Source organism: Nicotiana attenuata, unplaced genomic scaffold, assembly GCF_001879085.1.
Source record: "Nicotiana attenuata strain UT unplaced genomic scaffold, NIATTr2, whole genome shotgun sequence".
Classification (NCBI taxonomy): Eukaryota; Viridiplantae; Streptophyta; class Magnoliopsida; order Solanales; family Solanaceae; genus Nicotiana; species Nicotiana attenuata.
Genome location: NW_017671354.1, coordinates 103,067 through 118,412, shown reverse-complemented (window position 1 = coordinate 118,412; position 15,346 = coordinate 103,067). Strand labels below are relative to the sequence as shown.

Sequence of the window (15,346 nt, the reverse complement as noted above, 5' to 3'; positions counted from 1 at the left end):
AGACAAAAAATGAGTTCACTGTTGACTCTTTTCTAACAGTACTACAACTTGACTTCTCAACTGAATGTTTCTTTTTCAGTGCCAGTAGACCTCAAACTTCTTCCCAGAGAAAATTAAAAAGAAAAAGAAGAAGAATATTTTCCAGCAAAAATGATTGAAACAAGGTAAAGTGAGAACCTTTGCTGGCTCACAAGGGTATCTTGAGACCATCAAGAAACAACACATAAGAAAGGAGCTACATTAGGAACTTGATGAAGAATATACTAAACAAAGATAGTGCATATATGAAAAGATTAGAAGTATCAGCTATTACAACAGACTAATGTTAACAAGGTTATATTCAGTATTAATTCTGCGCATATGAGCAAATTAAGAAAACTTCCAGGGTTAACACTACTGGCTATAGGGATCATTGTCAAATTCTACTGATTAGTGCAGGTAAGCAGCCTGGTAATGGTAGCCATTTCCAAAGAAGTTTCCATGCCCAGGGGGAACGTTGTAAGCAGTGGTACCCAAAAATGATGGAACATGGGTGTCAGTTCCAACGGGGTAAGCATATGGTCTGTCAAACACATATTGCGGGTACCTATCAGTCGTCCTAGCATAAAAGTTCTTGTCAGTGGCAACGTTAGCGACTCGGGGTCCATTCCCAACACCATTGGCACGAGGTCTCTTGGTTTGAGGTTTCACAACTTCAGTTGCCCTTTTCTTGTCTGCCTTTGCTTTCTCCAACTGGAGAATCCTTTTCTGGAGGGGATCCACTGGGTATTGCTCCTGAAGCTTATGTTCTTCAATGCATTTAATTACAGACTTTAGAGCAGCCAGTTCCTTCTCATTGACATCATTCTAGAATAGGAGAAAAACAATTGGTTATTGGTAACCAAACAGACTTATTTCAGGAAAAACTAATTCTCATCAGACAGGTTACATAGATGTGTCACCGTAAGCACTTGCACAAGCTTTAGAATGTGATTGAACTGAAAATTCCAAGATAACATACCAAGGCAGAGGAACAAACCTGTACAGTAGACGAAGCGTTTCCAGATTTGACATGTGAAGATGCTTTACTTGCTTCGTCCAAGTGGGATTTCAGTAAAGAAACAGGTGAGAACCGCTCAGTCAGCTCAAAGGCAAAAGCTAGATTAACAGCATCGATATGCCTTCCTTTACTAACCAAGACGTCAAGGACACCTGTAGGAGTGCAATCAGAAAGCAACATCTATGTGAGAATTTCATGTACACGAGCAACCTGAGTTACTGAGCCTATGAAAAATAAAAAGTGGTGTTATCCTAGGACTCTAGCTGCCACTAGGACATATTGATCTCTGTAGCTAAGAAATTTACTCAAGATATTCTTTTCCAAGGTGGTGACCAGGGATGCTTCCTTTCCTTCTATACACATATATAAGAGGTATGCCTCCCCTACTTTTTTTTCCTTTGACAATTAAATCTACACACTGCCTCTTTTGACCTTAACCATTCTTTCATTAGATCAAACACAATACTAACCACAAACAGGATAGGAGAATAACAGTCAACTGACATTAATCTTCAGGTTGACCTTCCACAGCCCAAACAGCCCCCCCCCCCCCCCAAAACCCCACCTCCGCTGCTCCTGCCTCATGGAGGGCAAGTAAAAAAGAGCCTACCAAAAAGAAATTTCACAAAGTTTCTTTGTAAAAGAAACTGGGTAAGTTGTTCTCCACAAATTGCAAGCGAGGATGAGTTAACAGATATTGCTAAGTGGAATTAACTAGCAATATTTACTGCCTTAGACACATATACAATGTATATCACATGCACCTCCGAGGTGACAAGAGGGACCAGCTTGACATTGCAAAATGCTGAAGGAAGAAAATCGGAAATAAAAAGTAAGGGAGATAACAATAGAATATTATAGCATAACAACATCAGTATCAAACAAGTTCTAAGGAGGTTATTACCAAATTTCTCATTAATCTGAGTCCATTTGATAAGAAAAAAGAGGTAGTACAAATAGGACAAAGAGAAACATCCATACAACTTGAGATGATGCAGTGGTAGATGACAAGATGAATCACATGAGCAATCCTTAAGGCATGTGAGTAAAGTTTGATGTCCAAGAGAAAAGAGATTGACAAAGTCTCAGGCAATAACTTTTTTACTTCTGCCCCACAAAGATTGTCCTAATTTTCTTCCTTAGTGTTGAATCTACGTTGTATATGCATTTAGCCTTGACAACTCATGACAAACAGTTATGACGCCATAGTCACTTCACATGAATCCTTCAAAGAACACTGGAAACATACTAGTTGAATATACTGGTTTGCAATTCTTACCCAAAATCTGTACATGCACACAGATCAAACCACGATTATCTATTTGCAATATTTATTTACTTAACCAAAAGGTACTTATTTTATATTGAAATGGAAAAGATTACAACTTATAGCAATTTATCTGAAATTCCAAAAATATAATTTGTATTCATTTCACTATTAACTTGAATAGCAAGACAAAGAGACAACAGAACTTTGGACACGTGCACATAAAAAGCTAGAGAGGTGAAATGACATAAAGTAAGATAGGAAATTTGGTTACTATTACTGGCATTAGCCGTGTAGAGGCAAACTTCATATAACACAGTTCACCTGACACTTGAGTGCAAATGAATCAAGATGGGCTACAGCCGCATTGTTTAACAGTCTCTGAGCCTATACTGTGTGCAATGAACCTGGATTGAGCGACCCCGACTTTACTCCAATAAGATTATTCTTTAATGGTTGGTCAGTCAAAGAATAAGGAGAAATAGGGAGAGAGGACAACAAAGAAGCAGCAGAAAGGAGGGGAAGAAGCGGGCGGGGGTCCTTGAAAAACTCGTCAAAAATAATCAAAAAGAAAAGTAGAAGAAAATCTCGAAGATTTAACTTAGATATGTTATGGACACACACCTGGCATTCTGTCAGACAGTCCAAGAGAACGGCAGAGGTCAGCAGCTTGCCGACGACGTGAAACCATTGGAAGCAGTTTGAATAAGTCATCCTGGTTGAAGTTGGAATTAATACCAAAAGTAGCTAGAAGCTGTAAGAATGCATGAGCCTCCAAGGAATTCCCGTTATTTGCATCAATATCAAGTTCATCTAACTTAGGTTTCCACTCCTCAGCTATTAATTTTGCACGTTCCTTTACATTTTCAGGTATTATACTTGGAAAAGAATCGATTTCCAGCATGGTTAATAAAATGCTAAGGCATTCCATCAGCATAATACAAGTTCGTCGAAGGCCCAACAGATTTGCATCTTTTTTAGCATCTGAAATTGACACTTCTGAGGGGTAGAAACCCTTGAGTGAGTCCAGAACCAGAGAGCCAGGGTCATCTGCGGCTCTAAAAGCAATTGGAATCTCCTCCCTTACAGCAGCTAGGTTCTTGAGGTTGTCTGATATAAATTTATGGAGGCCTTCTGAATCCATGTCTTGGCATAGTTTCACTAGCTCTGGATAAGACTTGACTTCCACAATTGCATTCTCAGACTGTTTTCTATTATTCTCTGTATAATTCTCAGTTGCCCCAGAAACCATGGGCTTTGCCTCCAGAAAAGATGGGCCACCTCGATCCTCAGCATTAATAACTACAGGTTCTGCAGAATAAGGCTTCCTTTGCTTCTCCAGAGCAACAGCAATAGCAGAGACAGCTGCATCCCTTTTCTCCTGGAGCCTCTCAAGTGAAGTTTGCTCCTTAGCAACAACAGCTGCTTGACGCTTCTCTAATAGTTCTTTAGACTGAACTATTTTTGTTTCAAACTCTTTCTCATGTTCTTCCAGTTCAGTGAAACGCCTTTTCAAGGACCTCTGTAGCCCATCAAAGTGTTCTTCGAGTTGCTTCCATTTCAGATTGAGAGTAATAGCACGGTGACTTTCCAACTCAGCAAATGCTTTCTGTAGTTGATGTATCTTAGAGGTCGTAGAGTCCATCAATGTTCCAACTGATTGTGCGTCTTCCATGGCAGACAGTCCTAAAAATCACTTCAAGGTTTAGGACAAGAAGATTGGAAATGAAATTTAATAATATGACCAAAAAAGCATTCAGTTTTGATATCCAGCAGAACTAGAAAAGTTTTGATTTCTAAACTTCTTAACCTTTCTGTATCATTTGAAGATAACTTGTTGAGAAGTTCATAAATAGCCCACGCCTACCAGTAGGAAAATAAACCTAATAAAGATTTGAGGTCAGCACATAAATTACACAAACTCTTCTTACATATCAGAAGTTTTAATTCACTATATTGCACGATCTGCCATAGATGCTCCCTAACTGAATCCTCTACCCATCAGCAAAACCCATTCCCAAAATAAAATACCTACTGCTTTATTAAAGAGAATTTTAAGAAATGAAGCCATGATTTGCTTCTAACAAACAATAATGAACCTCATGAAGAAGAAGAAGAAGAAGAAGAAGAGGAGGAGGAAACAATAGAAATGCCAGTGATAAAGCAGGAGAGCTTAAGAAACATAAACAACAGAGATGCCAGTGATGAAGCAGGAGAGTTTAATTCGGAGTTCTACTCATTCAGTTTAGCTTAAGCTTGACCATGACCTTTTCAAAACTTCTGTTATGTTTATTCGAGCAGTATCAGCCTTTCCCAATGATCTGACCTTTTAGTCTCTACATACTAGCCTGTTCACCCAAGAAAAATTAAAGGGAAAAAAGTTAAAGCCTAACGTTTAACCTTTCTCTCTCTCTTTTTTTTTTTTTTGATAAGTCAAAGCCTTATGCCAAACTTTTTTTCTTTTTTTGGGAGCCTTACGTCAAACATTTGCCAGGGGTGTATGATTCTATACCATCAAGGCGGTGTACAATGAGGACAAAAGTACGGATTATATTGCAGATGGCCATTTCTGTTAGTAAGTGAAAGTAAAACACTGTTCTCTTCTCCAAGAAGCAACTCATTGAGAACTCAGACATGTTAAGCTGCTAAAATGTCTTCGATTGGAAAAGGAATGGTGATCAGAGTCACCAGGCAGTCCAGGCCACCCCAGGAACAACAATCCGCGTTAAAGAAGCCCAGAATCTTCCTGCCGCGCACGGTGAGTGGTTGGGCTTTGCTCGCCGAAAGTCCTGAACCTTGTGGTGGTATAGTTTTTTGCACAACATTCACAAAACAAGTGGGTGACACAAACAACACTGAAAGACAGCGGAAAATGTGTGGTGCCTGTCTTTTTGGTTACTACACAGTGAGAATTTTCTCACCAAGGATTCTCCCGTGTATTTTTCATTTCTAACATGGTTTTAGAGCAGGCACAGATCCTGCTTTTAAATCTCACGGTCACCCAAAAAGCAAAAATATATTTCCGTGTTTGGCCCATAAAAAAGAAACACATAACGAGGCTTATTGAGATATGAATATAATAGAGTGTTCTCTCTAACAGGTTAAACTTTCAGATGATATGGTAATACAATTCAATAAGGTCCATTTCTAGCAATGGTATCAAATGCAGATCCATCCATATTCTTGGGTTACCCCATATGTGTTCCTCTATTATATTGTCGATGCTCCAAATGTCTAGTCTTGGGCATACAGGGGGTTGTTAGAATGTCCCACTTTGGCTGAGGGAATGGGATGTTGTCTCCTTGAATGATCTTGGACAACTCTCACCTAAAAAATTAGCTTTTGGGGTGAGGATTGCCCAAGATCATTGTTAGTTTGATAGTTAAATAGGAGTAAATAACCCTAATCCTATATGTATTAGGAGTAGGACATGTATTATATATATAGGGCTCATTGTATCATTGTTAATTAATCAATAATATTTTCTCCCGTGCATTCTCACGTGGTACCAGAGCTAACTTATCTTTTCCTGGAGTAAGGTCATGGACAAAGCACGTACTCCCAAAGACACCGGGTGGAAGAGAGAACAAAGGTAAGTGGGAAACAGGACAGAGAATGGAACTTGATTTTGGATAGTTGAAGATGGCATACGATTAATAAGATAACAAGATGTAAGAACTGCATCCCCCAAAAACGCAGCGGAACATGAGATTGTATGAGTAGGATACGAGCAGTTTCAATAAGATGTCTATTCTTTCTTTCAGCTACCCCATTTTGTTGGGATGTGTACGGACAAGATGTTTGATGAATAATCCCATGGGAGTTCATAAACTGCTGAAATGGGGAAGACAAATACTCTAGGGCATTATCACTACGAAATGTGCGGATAGAAACCCCAAATTGATTTTGAATTTCAGCGTGGAAGGTCTGAAAAATAGAAAACAACTCAGATCGGTTTTTCATCAAAAATATCCAAGTGCACCTGGAATAATCATCAATGAAACTGACAAAGTAGCGGAATCCTAAGGTAGAACTAACCCGAGTAGGACCCCAAACATCTGAATGGACTAAAGTAAAAGGTGACGTTGCTCGATTATCAAAACGCCGCGGGAAAGGAGCGGGTATGCTTACTGAGCTGACACGACTCACACTCTAGAGTGGACAAGTGAGATAAGCCAGGTACCATTTTCTGAAGTTTTGACAAACTGGGATGTCCTAACCGTTTATGTAATAAATCTGGTGAATTAGTAACGAGACAAGTTATTGGAGGAAGACAAGATGCGAGTCCATGTGATTTTGCAAGGATAAGGTAATAAAGTCCATTTGATTCACGTCCGGTACCAATGATCCCCTGTTACTGCGTTCCTGTATAAAAACAAGGTCATCAAGAAATAAAACAGCAGATTTAAGTGATTTGGCTAAGCGACTAACGGCTATGAGATTAAAAGGACTACCAGGAACATAAAGAACGGAGTCTAAAGGTAAGGAAGGAGGTGGACTTGCTTGACCTATTGCACTTGCCATGGCTTGAGACCTATTGGCCATTGTGACTGTTGGAAGAGATTGAGAATATGTAATACTAGTGAAAAGAGATTTGTTACTAGAAATATGATCAGATGCACCTGAATCAATGACCCAAGACTCAGAAGGTGAAGATTGGGAGACACAAGTCATGCTATTATTTGTTGGAACAACGGAGGCTAATCCTGAAGATGCCTGTTTACGTGCTTTGTACTGAAGGAACTCAATATAATCCGGTAAAGAAACCATCTGGATTGGATTCAATGCATTGGATCCAACGGATTGTGAGTTAAAGGCTTCCGATACGAATGCCATTATAATATGGTGCCGGAAACAGCAGAAATTTTCTGGGGATCACTGTTCACGCCGGAAAAATCACTGTAGCCGCCGGAAAATTCCAAAGTTGTCGGAATCTGTCGGAAATCTGTTTCCATCCCTAAGTCTACAGGTGAAGCACTGTCTCATCCCGGATGGCGACAGGCGATGATTGATGAGATGTCTGCTTTACATACGAGTGGTAATTGGGAGCTTGTTCCTCTTCCTTCAGGTAAATCGACTGTTGGTTGTCGTTGGGTGTATGCAGTCAAAGTTGGTCCAGATGGCCAGGTTGATCGATTTAAGGCTCGGCTTGTTGCCGAAGGATATACTCAGATATTTGGACTCGATTACAGTGATACTTTCTCTCCCGTGGCTAAAATTGCATCAGTCCGTCTTTTGCTATCCATGGATGTTGTTCGCCATTGGCCTCTCTATCAGTTGGACATTAAGAATGCTTTTCTTCACGGTGACCTTGAGGATGAGGTTTATATGGAGCAACCACCTGGTTTTGTTGCTCAGGAGGAGTCTAGTGGCCTTGTATGTCGGTTGCGCCGGTCCCTCTATGGTCTAAAGCAGTCTCCTCGAGCCTGGTTTGGTAAGTTCAGCACAGTTATTCAGGAGTTTGGCATGACTCGTAGTGAAGCTGATTACTCTGTATTTTATCGACATTCTGCTTCAAATCTCTGTATTTATCTGGTCGTTTATGTTGATGATATTGTTATTACCGGCAATTATCAGGATGGTATTAGTAAGTTAAAGCAACATCTCTTTCATCACTTTCAGACTAAGGATCTGGGCAGATTAAAATATTTTCTGGGTATTGAGGTCGCTCAGTCTAGCTCAGGTATTGTGATCTCACAACGGAAGTATGCCTTAGAAATTCTTGAGGAGACAGGAATGACAGGTTGTAGACCTGTTGACACTCCGATGGATCCGAATTCTAAACTTCTGCCAGGACAGGGGGAGCCTCTTAGCGATCCTGCAAGATATAGGCGGTTGGTTGGTAAATTAAATTACCTCACAGTGACTAGACCTGACATTTTCTTTCCTGTGAATGTTGTGAGTCAGTTTATGGATTCTCCCTGTGATAGTCATTGGGATGCAGTTGTCCGCATTCATCGGTATATAAAATCAGCTCCAGGGAAAGGCTTATTGTTTGAAGATCGAGGTCATGAGCAGATCGTTGGATACTCAGATGCTGATTGGGCAGGATCACCCTCTGATAGACGTTCTACATCTGGATATTGTGTCTTAGTAGGAGGAAATTTGGTGTCTTGGAAGAGTAACAAACAGAATGTGGTTGCTCGGTCTAGTGTAGAAGCAGAATATCAAGTAATGGCTATGGCCACAAACAGTTGCTCAAGGAGTTGAAATTTGGTGAGATTAGTCAGATGGGACTTGTGTGTGATAATCAAGCTGCTCTTCATATTGCGTCAAATCCAGTGTTCCATGAGAGAACTAAACACATCGAGATTGACTGTCACTTTGTTAGAGAAAAGATACTCTCGGGAGATATTGCTACAAAATTTGTGAAGTCGAATGATCAGCTTCTGATATTTTCACCAAGTCCCTCACTGGTCCTCATATTAGTTATATATGTAACAAGCTCGGTACATATGATTTATATGCACCAGCTTAAGGGGGAGTGTTAGTTTGATAGTTAAATAGGAGTAAATAACCCTAATCCCATATATATTAGGAGTAGGACATGTATTATATATATAGGGCTCATTGTATCATTGTTAATTAATCAATAATATTTTCTCCTGTGCATTCTCACAATCATATAACGAGACAACAACTCATCCCCTTAACCAATGTTGAACATTCTAACATTAGCAATACTAGAAACGATGTGGTAGTACCATGTCATGCCGCTTTATATTTACATGCATCAGGACTAAAAGAAACTAATCATTAAGATTTAGTTTGACAAAAACCAAGTTCTTCATCAAGGCTCATGGGAAGAAGACAAAAATGAAGATAAAAGAGAGGGAAGAAGACAAAAATGAAGATAAAAGAGGTAGGTGAGAGGGAGACAGAGTATTGCCCTTTTTAAAGGTATTTCTAGAATATTCTATATGTTGATGTTTATGATGATAACCCTTAAAAGTAAAGAACTGAGAGTGTGAAATATGAAATACGGCCATTGTGCCATGAAAGAAGAATCATATGTATGGCCAAGAGAGCCAATTAAATAATGATGTTGTAAGTAGTTGAAAGCACTAATGAAGTGATATATGGCGTGAAAGGTTATGAAATGAACGTATTTGTACTTCTGTTCTAATGTGTTATAAGTTCCTATGCCCTCATGAGTAGAGGCTATGGTGTTCCTAAATGTTTTAAATGCTCTTATGTTCTATGGTCACCCATGGCAAGAAAAAGGAAGTGATAGTATGAACATGAAATGGGGCCGCTTGCCAAAATGAGAATTATGAGGCATTGTATGTTCCAATAGGTTTCAATCATAGTATGTATGCTTCAAAAATAATAAATGCAAATGACTTCGATGTTAAGTCCCTAAGAATCATGAACTTAGCTAATGACCTTAAGATGACAAGCGAGTGAATAACGAGGTGAAAGGGAGATGTCCTATGCTAAATAACGATGAACCTTAAGAAAAGAAATTGGGCGCATGTGCAGTTGAAATCGACTTATTGATTCACCATGCATGTGCTAATGTAATGAGATGTGTTTCTCTATGATGAGCATGAACATGAAGTATCCCAATGATCCAAGAACTTACGACCTTAAATGTAATGTTAATCATGTCGCTTTGAGTTTATATATGGTCATAATGAGGTGTTATGTAATCCTATGGATGGTCTAGGAAACGCATAGGTGTATTGTATGTGTAATCCAACGCATAGGTCTATGAAATGCATAGGTGTATTGTATGTGTTTCTTGAGGCAGGTATCTCGTGGAATTAGTCGAGGTGCGCGCAAGCTGGCTCGGACACCACGCTTATAAAAAAAAAGTATGTGTAATCCTATGGACGGTCTATGAAACGCATAGGTGTATTGTATGTGTAATCCTATGGACGGTCTATGACACGCATGGGTGTATTGTATGTGTAATCCTATGGACGGTCTATGAAACGCATAAGTGTATTGTATGTGTAATATTATGGACGGTCTATGAAACACATAGGTGTATTGTATATGAGATCCTATGGACGGTCTATGAAACACATAGGTGTACGGTATGAATAAACACTATGGACGGTCTATGAAACGCATATGTGTACGGTATGGATGAACACGTACATAGCAAGAGAGGGTTGTGAACGGTCTGGTGAGACACATAGCCAATATGAACAATAGATGCCACTTCCATTGCCCTTATTTGTACATGTTGTTACATTTACATTATATTTTGCATCCCACGCATAGTTCATATGGCACATTTGATCCCAAAAGAAGTTCAGAATGAAGTAAGTATAATAAGACTTGAAATGTCATTCTATGGGACGTTTCGTAGTTTCTTGATGTACTTCATTTGCCTCTTATTTGAGTTACCGTATTTTCATATGTTGTTCTGTCTGCCTTACATACGAGTACTATTCCACATGTACTCACGTCCCTATTATCGGTGGCGCTGCATCTTTTAATGGATGCAGGTATACTTCTACAAGATGATATTGATCTTTGATAGGGATCTTCTTCACTACTCAGCTTATGGTGAGCCCGCTACATTTTATAGTGGGAGTTTGGGTCTAGTTCGTTTTATGTATTTAGGTATTTATTGTCATAGAAGCTCCATGTACACTGTGGGTCATGTAATTAAAGTTTTGAGTTTTGTCATGTATTTATGTTCACGATATTTACAGCTATTTATAAAGCTGTGTACCCATCATGAGAAAGAATTTTAGGCCATTGAGCCAAATGTTTTCAATTTAAAAGTCAAGATCTAATTATGTTATGGTAAGTCATGCATGAGTAATGATGAGAGGTTGATGTAAGGTAGGCTTGCTCGACTGGGTTTACTCAATTGAGCGTCGGTCGCGCTCCCCGAGGTCAAGGCGTGAAAAACTAGGTATGAGAACACGTTTTAAGAGTCCTAAGGTGTCATGGAGTTGTGTCAGTAGAGTCCCTCTTATCGGTGTGTTGCTGGCTACACTTATAATAGGGAGGCTACAACGATATTTAGGAAATGTTTCTCTTCTTCTATCCTCGATCGTGCGTTAAGGTACCGAGTTAGTCTAGGAGTTCCTTTGTAAATATCAAGGAATATTTGCACGTCGTGCCACAAAATGAGAAAGGCCTATGAATTAAAGGTAGCTAAAACATGTTTATGTCCGGGTAGACTTAGAACTTTACCGTGCAATATTTGAATTACTTGAATTCATTCTGCTGGCTTAACTAATGAAAGATATAATTGAATTGATTTAGCAATATATGTATATATTAGGTCGAGCCTTATCACCTTGAGTTGTTGGCAAGTTATTTGAAAAACGGTAAAGGTTATATTCACTTTGTGCTCATGTACTGTATTATAAGCACGTGTCTCGTAATTCGGTAGTTTCCTTCCTTTCTTGTGGAGCGGGCCGAACGCCTCGGTAGTATAATAGATGCATCTATGGCTCGTGCCGCTCGACCCTCGATAGTGTACACATATTTTAGATCGGGCCGAACGATCTCGGCATAATCGTGTGATATATCGCTGGTAGTCCGAGTATTCACGAGATTATTTTTCCACTGATGCCCGGCATTTTATATGGTATTCCTTATTCATTCAATATTGGCACTTGACATTTTTCTGAGCTGCTAAGGTAGAATACGAGATTGAGAAATTGTTAACGTCAAAAGAAATATTTGGAAGATTTTGTAACTTACATATTTACCCCATCATTTAGACTTTTTATCAAACATCTAATGTGCATATCTTTCTACAACCTCCTTCAATGGAATTTCTTCACCTAACAACCACCTTCCATACCAATGATTCACCTTACCATCGTCTCTAGGCCATCCACAACTTCCATTAGCACATGCATGCTCAACAATTCACACCCAAACCATCAATCTCATTAATTAAACCATTTTACAATCTCTACAACACCAACACAACCTAGGTTAGGCACTTATGGCTTCCAATCACCATCCCATAAGTCCTAACATATATCACCATAGAGTAGTTAGAGATGGTAGACATACCTCTTGTAGTGAGACTCTTGAAAATCCCAGCTTGTAGTGTTCTTAACCAATTTGGGGATTTGAATGAAAATCTATGGATCTTCAAGATTAATCCTAGTTATATAAGTGCATAGGAGTAGTCATCAACTCAAAATTACTCCAAAAACATTACCTTGGTTCATGGGAGGGAAGTATTGGACGGATTCCCCTTGATAAGCAAACCCTAGCTCAAAGAAATGACTCAGCCCCTCTCTCTACCCGGCCTCGGGGGTATTTATAGGGCTCCTACGTGCGTGGTCGCACACTTGCGCAAGTGACCGCGCATCAGGCCGCGCACACGAGGCAAAAACCTCCCTTATATGCGCGGCCGCGTATCTGGGCGCACATATGGCATAGGTCTGGTAAATGGCCATAAATTTCTGTATACATATCCAAATGACAAACGGTTTGATGTGTTGGAAACTAGACTCAAAGGGATATAATTTGATAGGTATATCACCACCTAAGTCTTTATATCTTGGGAGTGGCATTTGTTTGAAGCCGGGTCTTGTGCTAACTGAGACATCTTTTCCACTTAATGTATCCAACTTGTTCCACACAAATTCTTGCCATTCATAAAACTCCTTAGTATGTTCCAACACACCTTAATTTTATTTCAAAATGATATGGTTCTATCCCATAGGTCTCCTTTAATACTCGAGTACGTTATCCTCAAATACCGTTGGTGCACTGTAAAATCTTAAATCATTAGGAAATTTTAACGGGGCCTTACATTCTCCCCTGCTTAGGATCATTCATCCTCGAATGAGGGTTAGAGTCCGCCATTGACACCCAATGTGACTTAAATATTCATCCACACACAAAAGCTCCAAAATTTGGCTAACTCCCCAAATTTCCAAAAATTTCGACAGGAATTTCAAAAATCAATCCTAACAACATATAGATAACACCACATTGCACCATATACATGAAAACAACAACAACCATGACTCTCAAAGCCAACTCTATGACCTTGCTTAGCTTGGTCGTACCCTTGACTTTTCCTTCCTCCGTTAACTTTGACCCTTGCAAGACTAACAGAACAAAAAGACCTCCAGTTACCTTCATCATATCATGACGCCCTATATTACAAGTACTACGAGGTCAAACCTGCACCTCCCTTGGTTGTCTGAATGAGTTGCTCCATATTTTTTATTATGGGTTTAAAATCAGCACAAAAGACTAATTTACTTAGCTCATTGCACTTGACTTATCATTAATGTCAAATAGCTAACACACACATCCGAGGCAGCAAAAGAGTCATCTCCAATCAAAAGCGATGTAGCCTTGTGGCAGCAGGTTGTCATACCTGCTGCCTTCGGCTCAAGCTCGCACCTACTTCTTACAGCTCAAACTGTATATGCAGTTGAAATTTTGTTTAGAAATACAAATAAGTTCCAACAACAACAACAACTACTACTTAGCCTCAATCCCAAACAGAGTTGTGGTCCACTTATATAAGTACTTACCAGCAATGATTCTTCATTTACATTTATCTCACACCTACAATAAAATAGAGTACGGGATGGTCTAAAACACGGGTCTGCTTCTACCTAATTATAGATGCCGGTTTTCCTTCTTTTGACGTTTTATTCCAAACAATAAGGTTATCAAATGAAGCCAACGACATCAGGTATGGTGCAAATGTGTCGTAACAGAATTACTCCAGGAATCTAAAAGAAGAAAGTCAGAGTTAAGAGACAGCAGATAATAGTTCCATACTAAACACAAAGTAATAAACTTTACTGAAAATTTATAGAAACAAGTAAAGTTGCATAAAATAAAATAACAAAAGGGGCAAAAGATAAGAATGACATGACGAAATTAACATGAGGACACAACTAATTGCTACAAGAAACAAAGCAAAAGAGAAGAGGCTCCGGCATACCAGCCGACGGTGCACTATAATTTCACGAGAACCAAATATTAGCCGGAAAATGGGAGCTGAAACAGAAATGCAAAGAAAAACCGAATTACCAAGATGAAATGTCAAAACCTAGCTACAAATGATGAAAGGAGCTAACTTGAGCATTTTAACAAGCAAAGTTTCACAAATTTGGTAAAATCATAGCTCAAAACCGAGTTTTGATGAATAAGTAAGACTTGATCTGAAGGAAGTTGAGTGAAAGAGCAAACTTGAAAGTGGACTCACTGGATTGGTGGTGACAGGTGGAGGAAAATGATAGGTCGGCGGCGAATTTCGCCGAAGAATCAGACCATCTTGGAACAAGGGTTTCTTTGTCGGGATGCCGCAAAGAGGGAAAAGAGGAAAGTGTCAGTTGGAATGTTGACTGCTATTTTATGACAGCTTCTCGACACAAACCACCACACGCGCGCGCACACACACGCGTATATGTTCTCTCTCCTTTTTCTATTTTCTACTATTTCATAATACTAGTATACGTACCCGCGATAAAAAATATATTTTTAACAAAATACTATAAACACAAAGGAGCATTAAAATGCTGTTATTTTATGAACCATTGAATATATTGAATATTCATATATTCAAGTCATAAGGAAATATAATTATTCATTAGAAAACATCTGGTGAGGAAATAACGTAATTTAAAATATAACACATAGGAAAAACTAATTTGTGATAGAGCAACATTTATGCTACAATAACCACGTTGTAGTTGCTACATATCATATCTACTGCTTGCAAAGTGCTTGGTCCTTAGTCATTCATCATCATTTTTCTGGAATTCTAGTAGTTGTTGATGTTTTAGCTAAACTTTAGTCAAATAATGACTTAATAAACAATGCTGAAACAGCTAGAGCTAGTATAATTCACCCAAGAAGTTACCACTGTGATCATCAAACGCTCCTTTGCATTGAAGATTACAGTAGAAATATTAAGAAAGCCAAAAATCACTAAAAATTGGATGTCTTAGGTGATATTGTCTCCATAGGCGAAGCTGAAATGCAAGGCAAAAGGAAAAAAAATATTGAACAGGTGCATTGGTATTTTGATTGTTAAAACTTTGGAGAATACGAATTTCTGCATACTATACATAATAAAA

General features: G+C 39.0%; 1 protein-coding gene across 1 annotated transcript; it reads right to left on the bottom strand.

Moving 5' to 3' along the window:
* Nucleotides 1-224: 224 nt before the first annotated feature.
* LOC109207759 (FRIGIDA-like protein 3) lies at nucleotides 225-14,606 on the bottom strand. Its single transcript, XM_019370741.1, has 6 exons — nucleotides 14,473-14,606; nucleotides 14,209-14,264; nucleotides 4,117-4,189; nucleotides 2,931-3,992; nucleotides 1,019-1,191; nucleotides 225-846 (listed from the first exon to the last, which is right to left on the bottom strand). Exons 3-6 carry the CDS (start codon nucleotides 4,154-4,156, stop codon nucleotides 430-432), a joined length of 1,692 nt encoding a protein of 563 aa, XP_019226286.1. The 5' UTR covers nucleotides 4,157-4,189; nucleotides 14,209-14,264; nucleotides 14,473-14,606; the 3' UTR covers nucleotides 225-429.
* Between the last annotated feature and the right edge of the window lie 740 nt (nucleotides 14,607-15,346).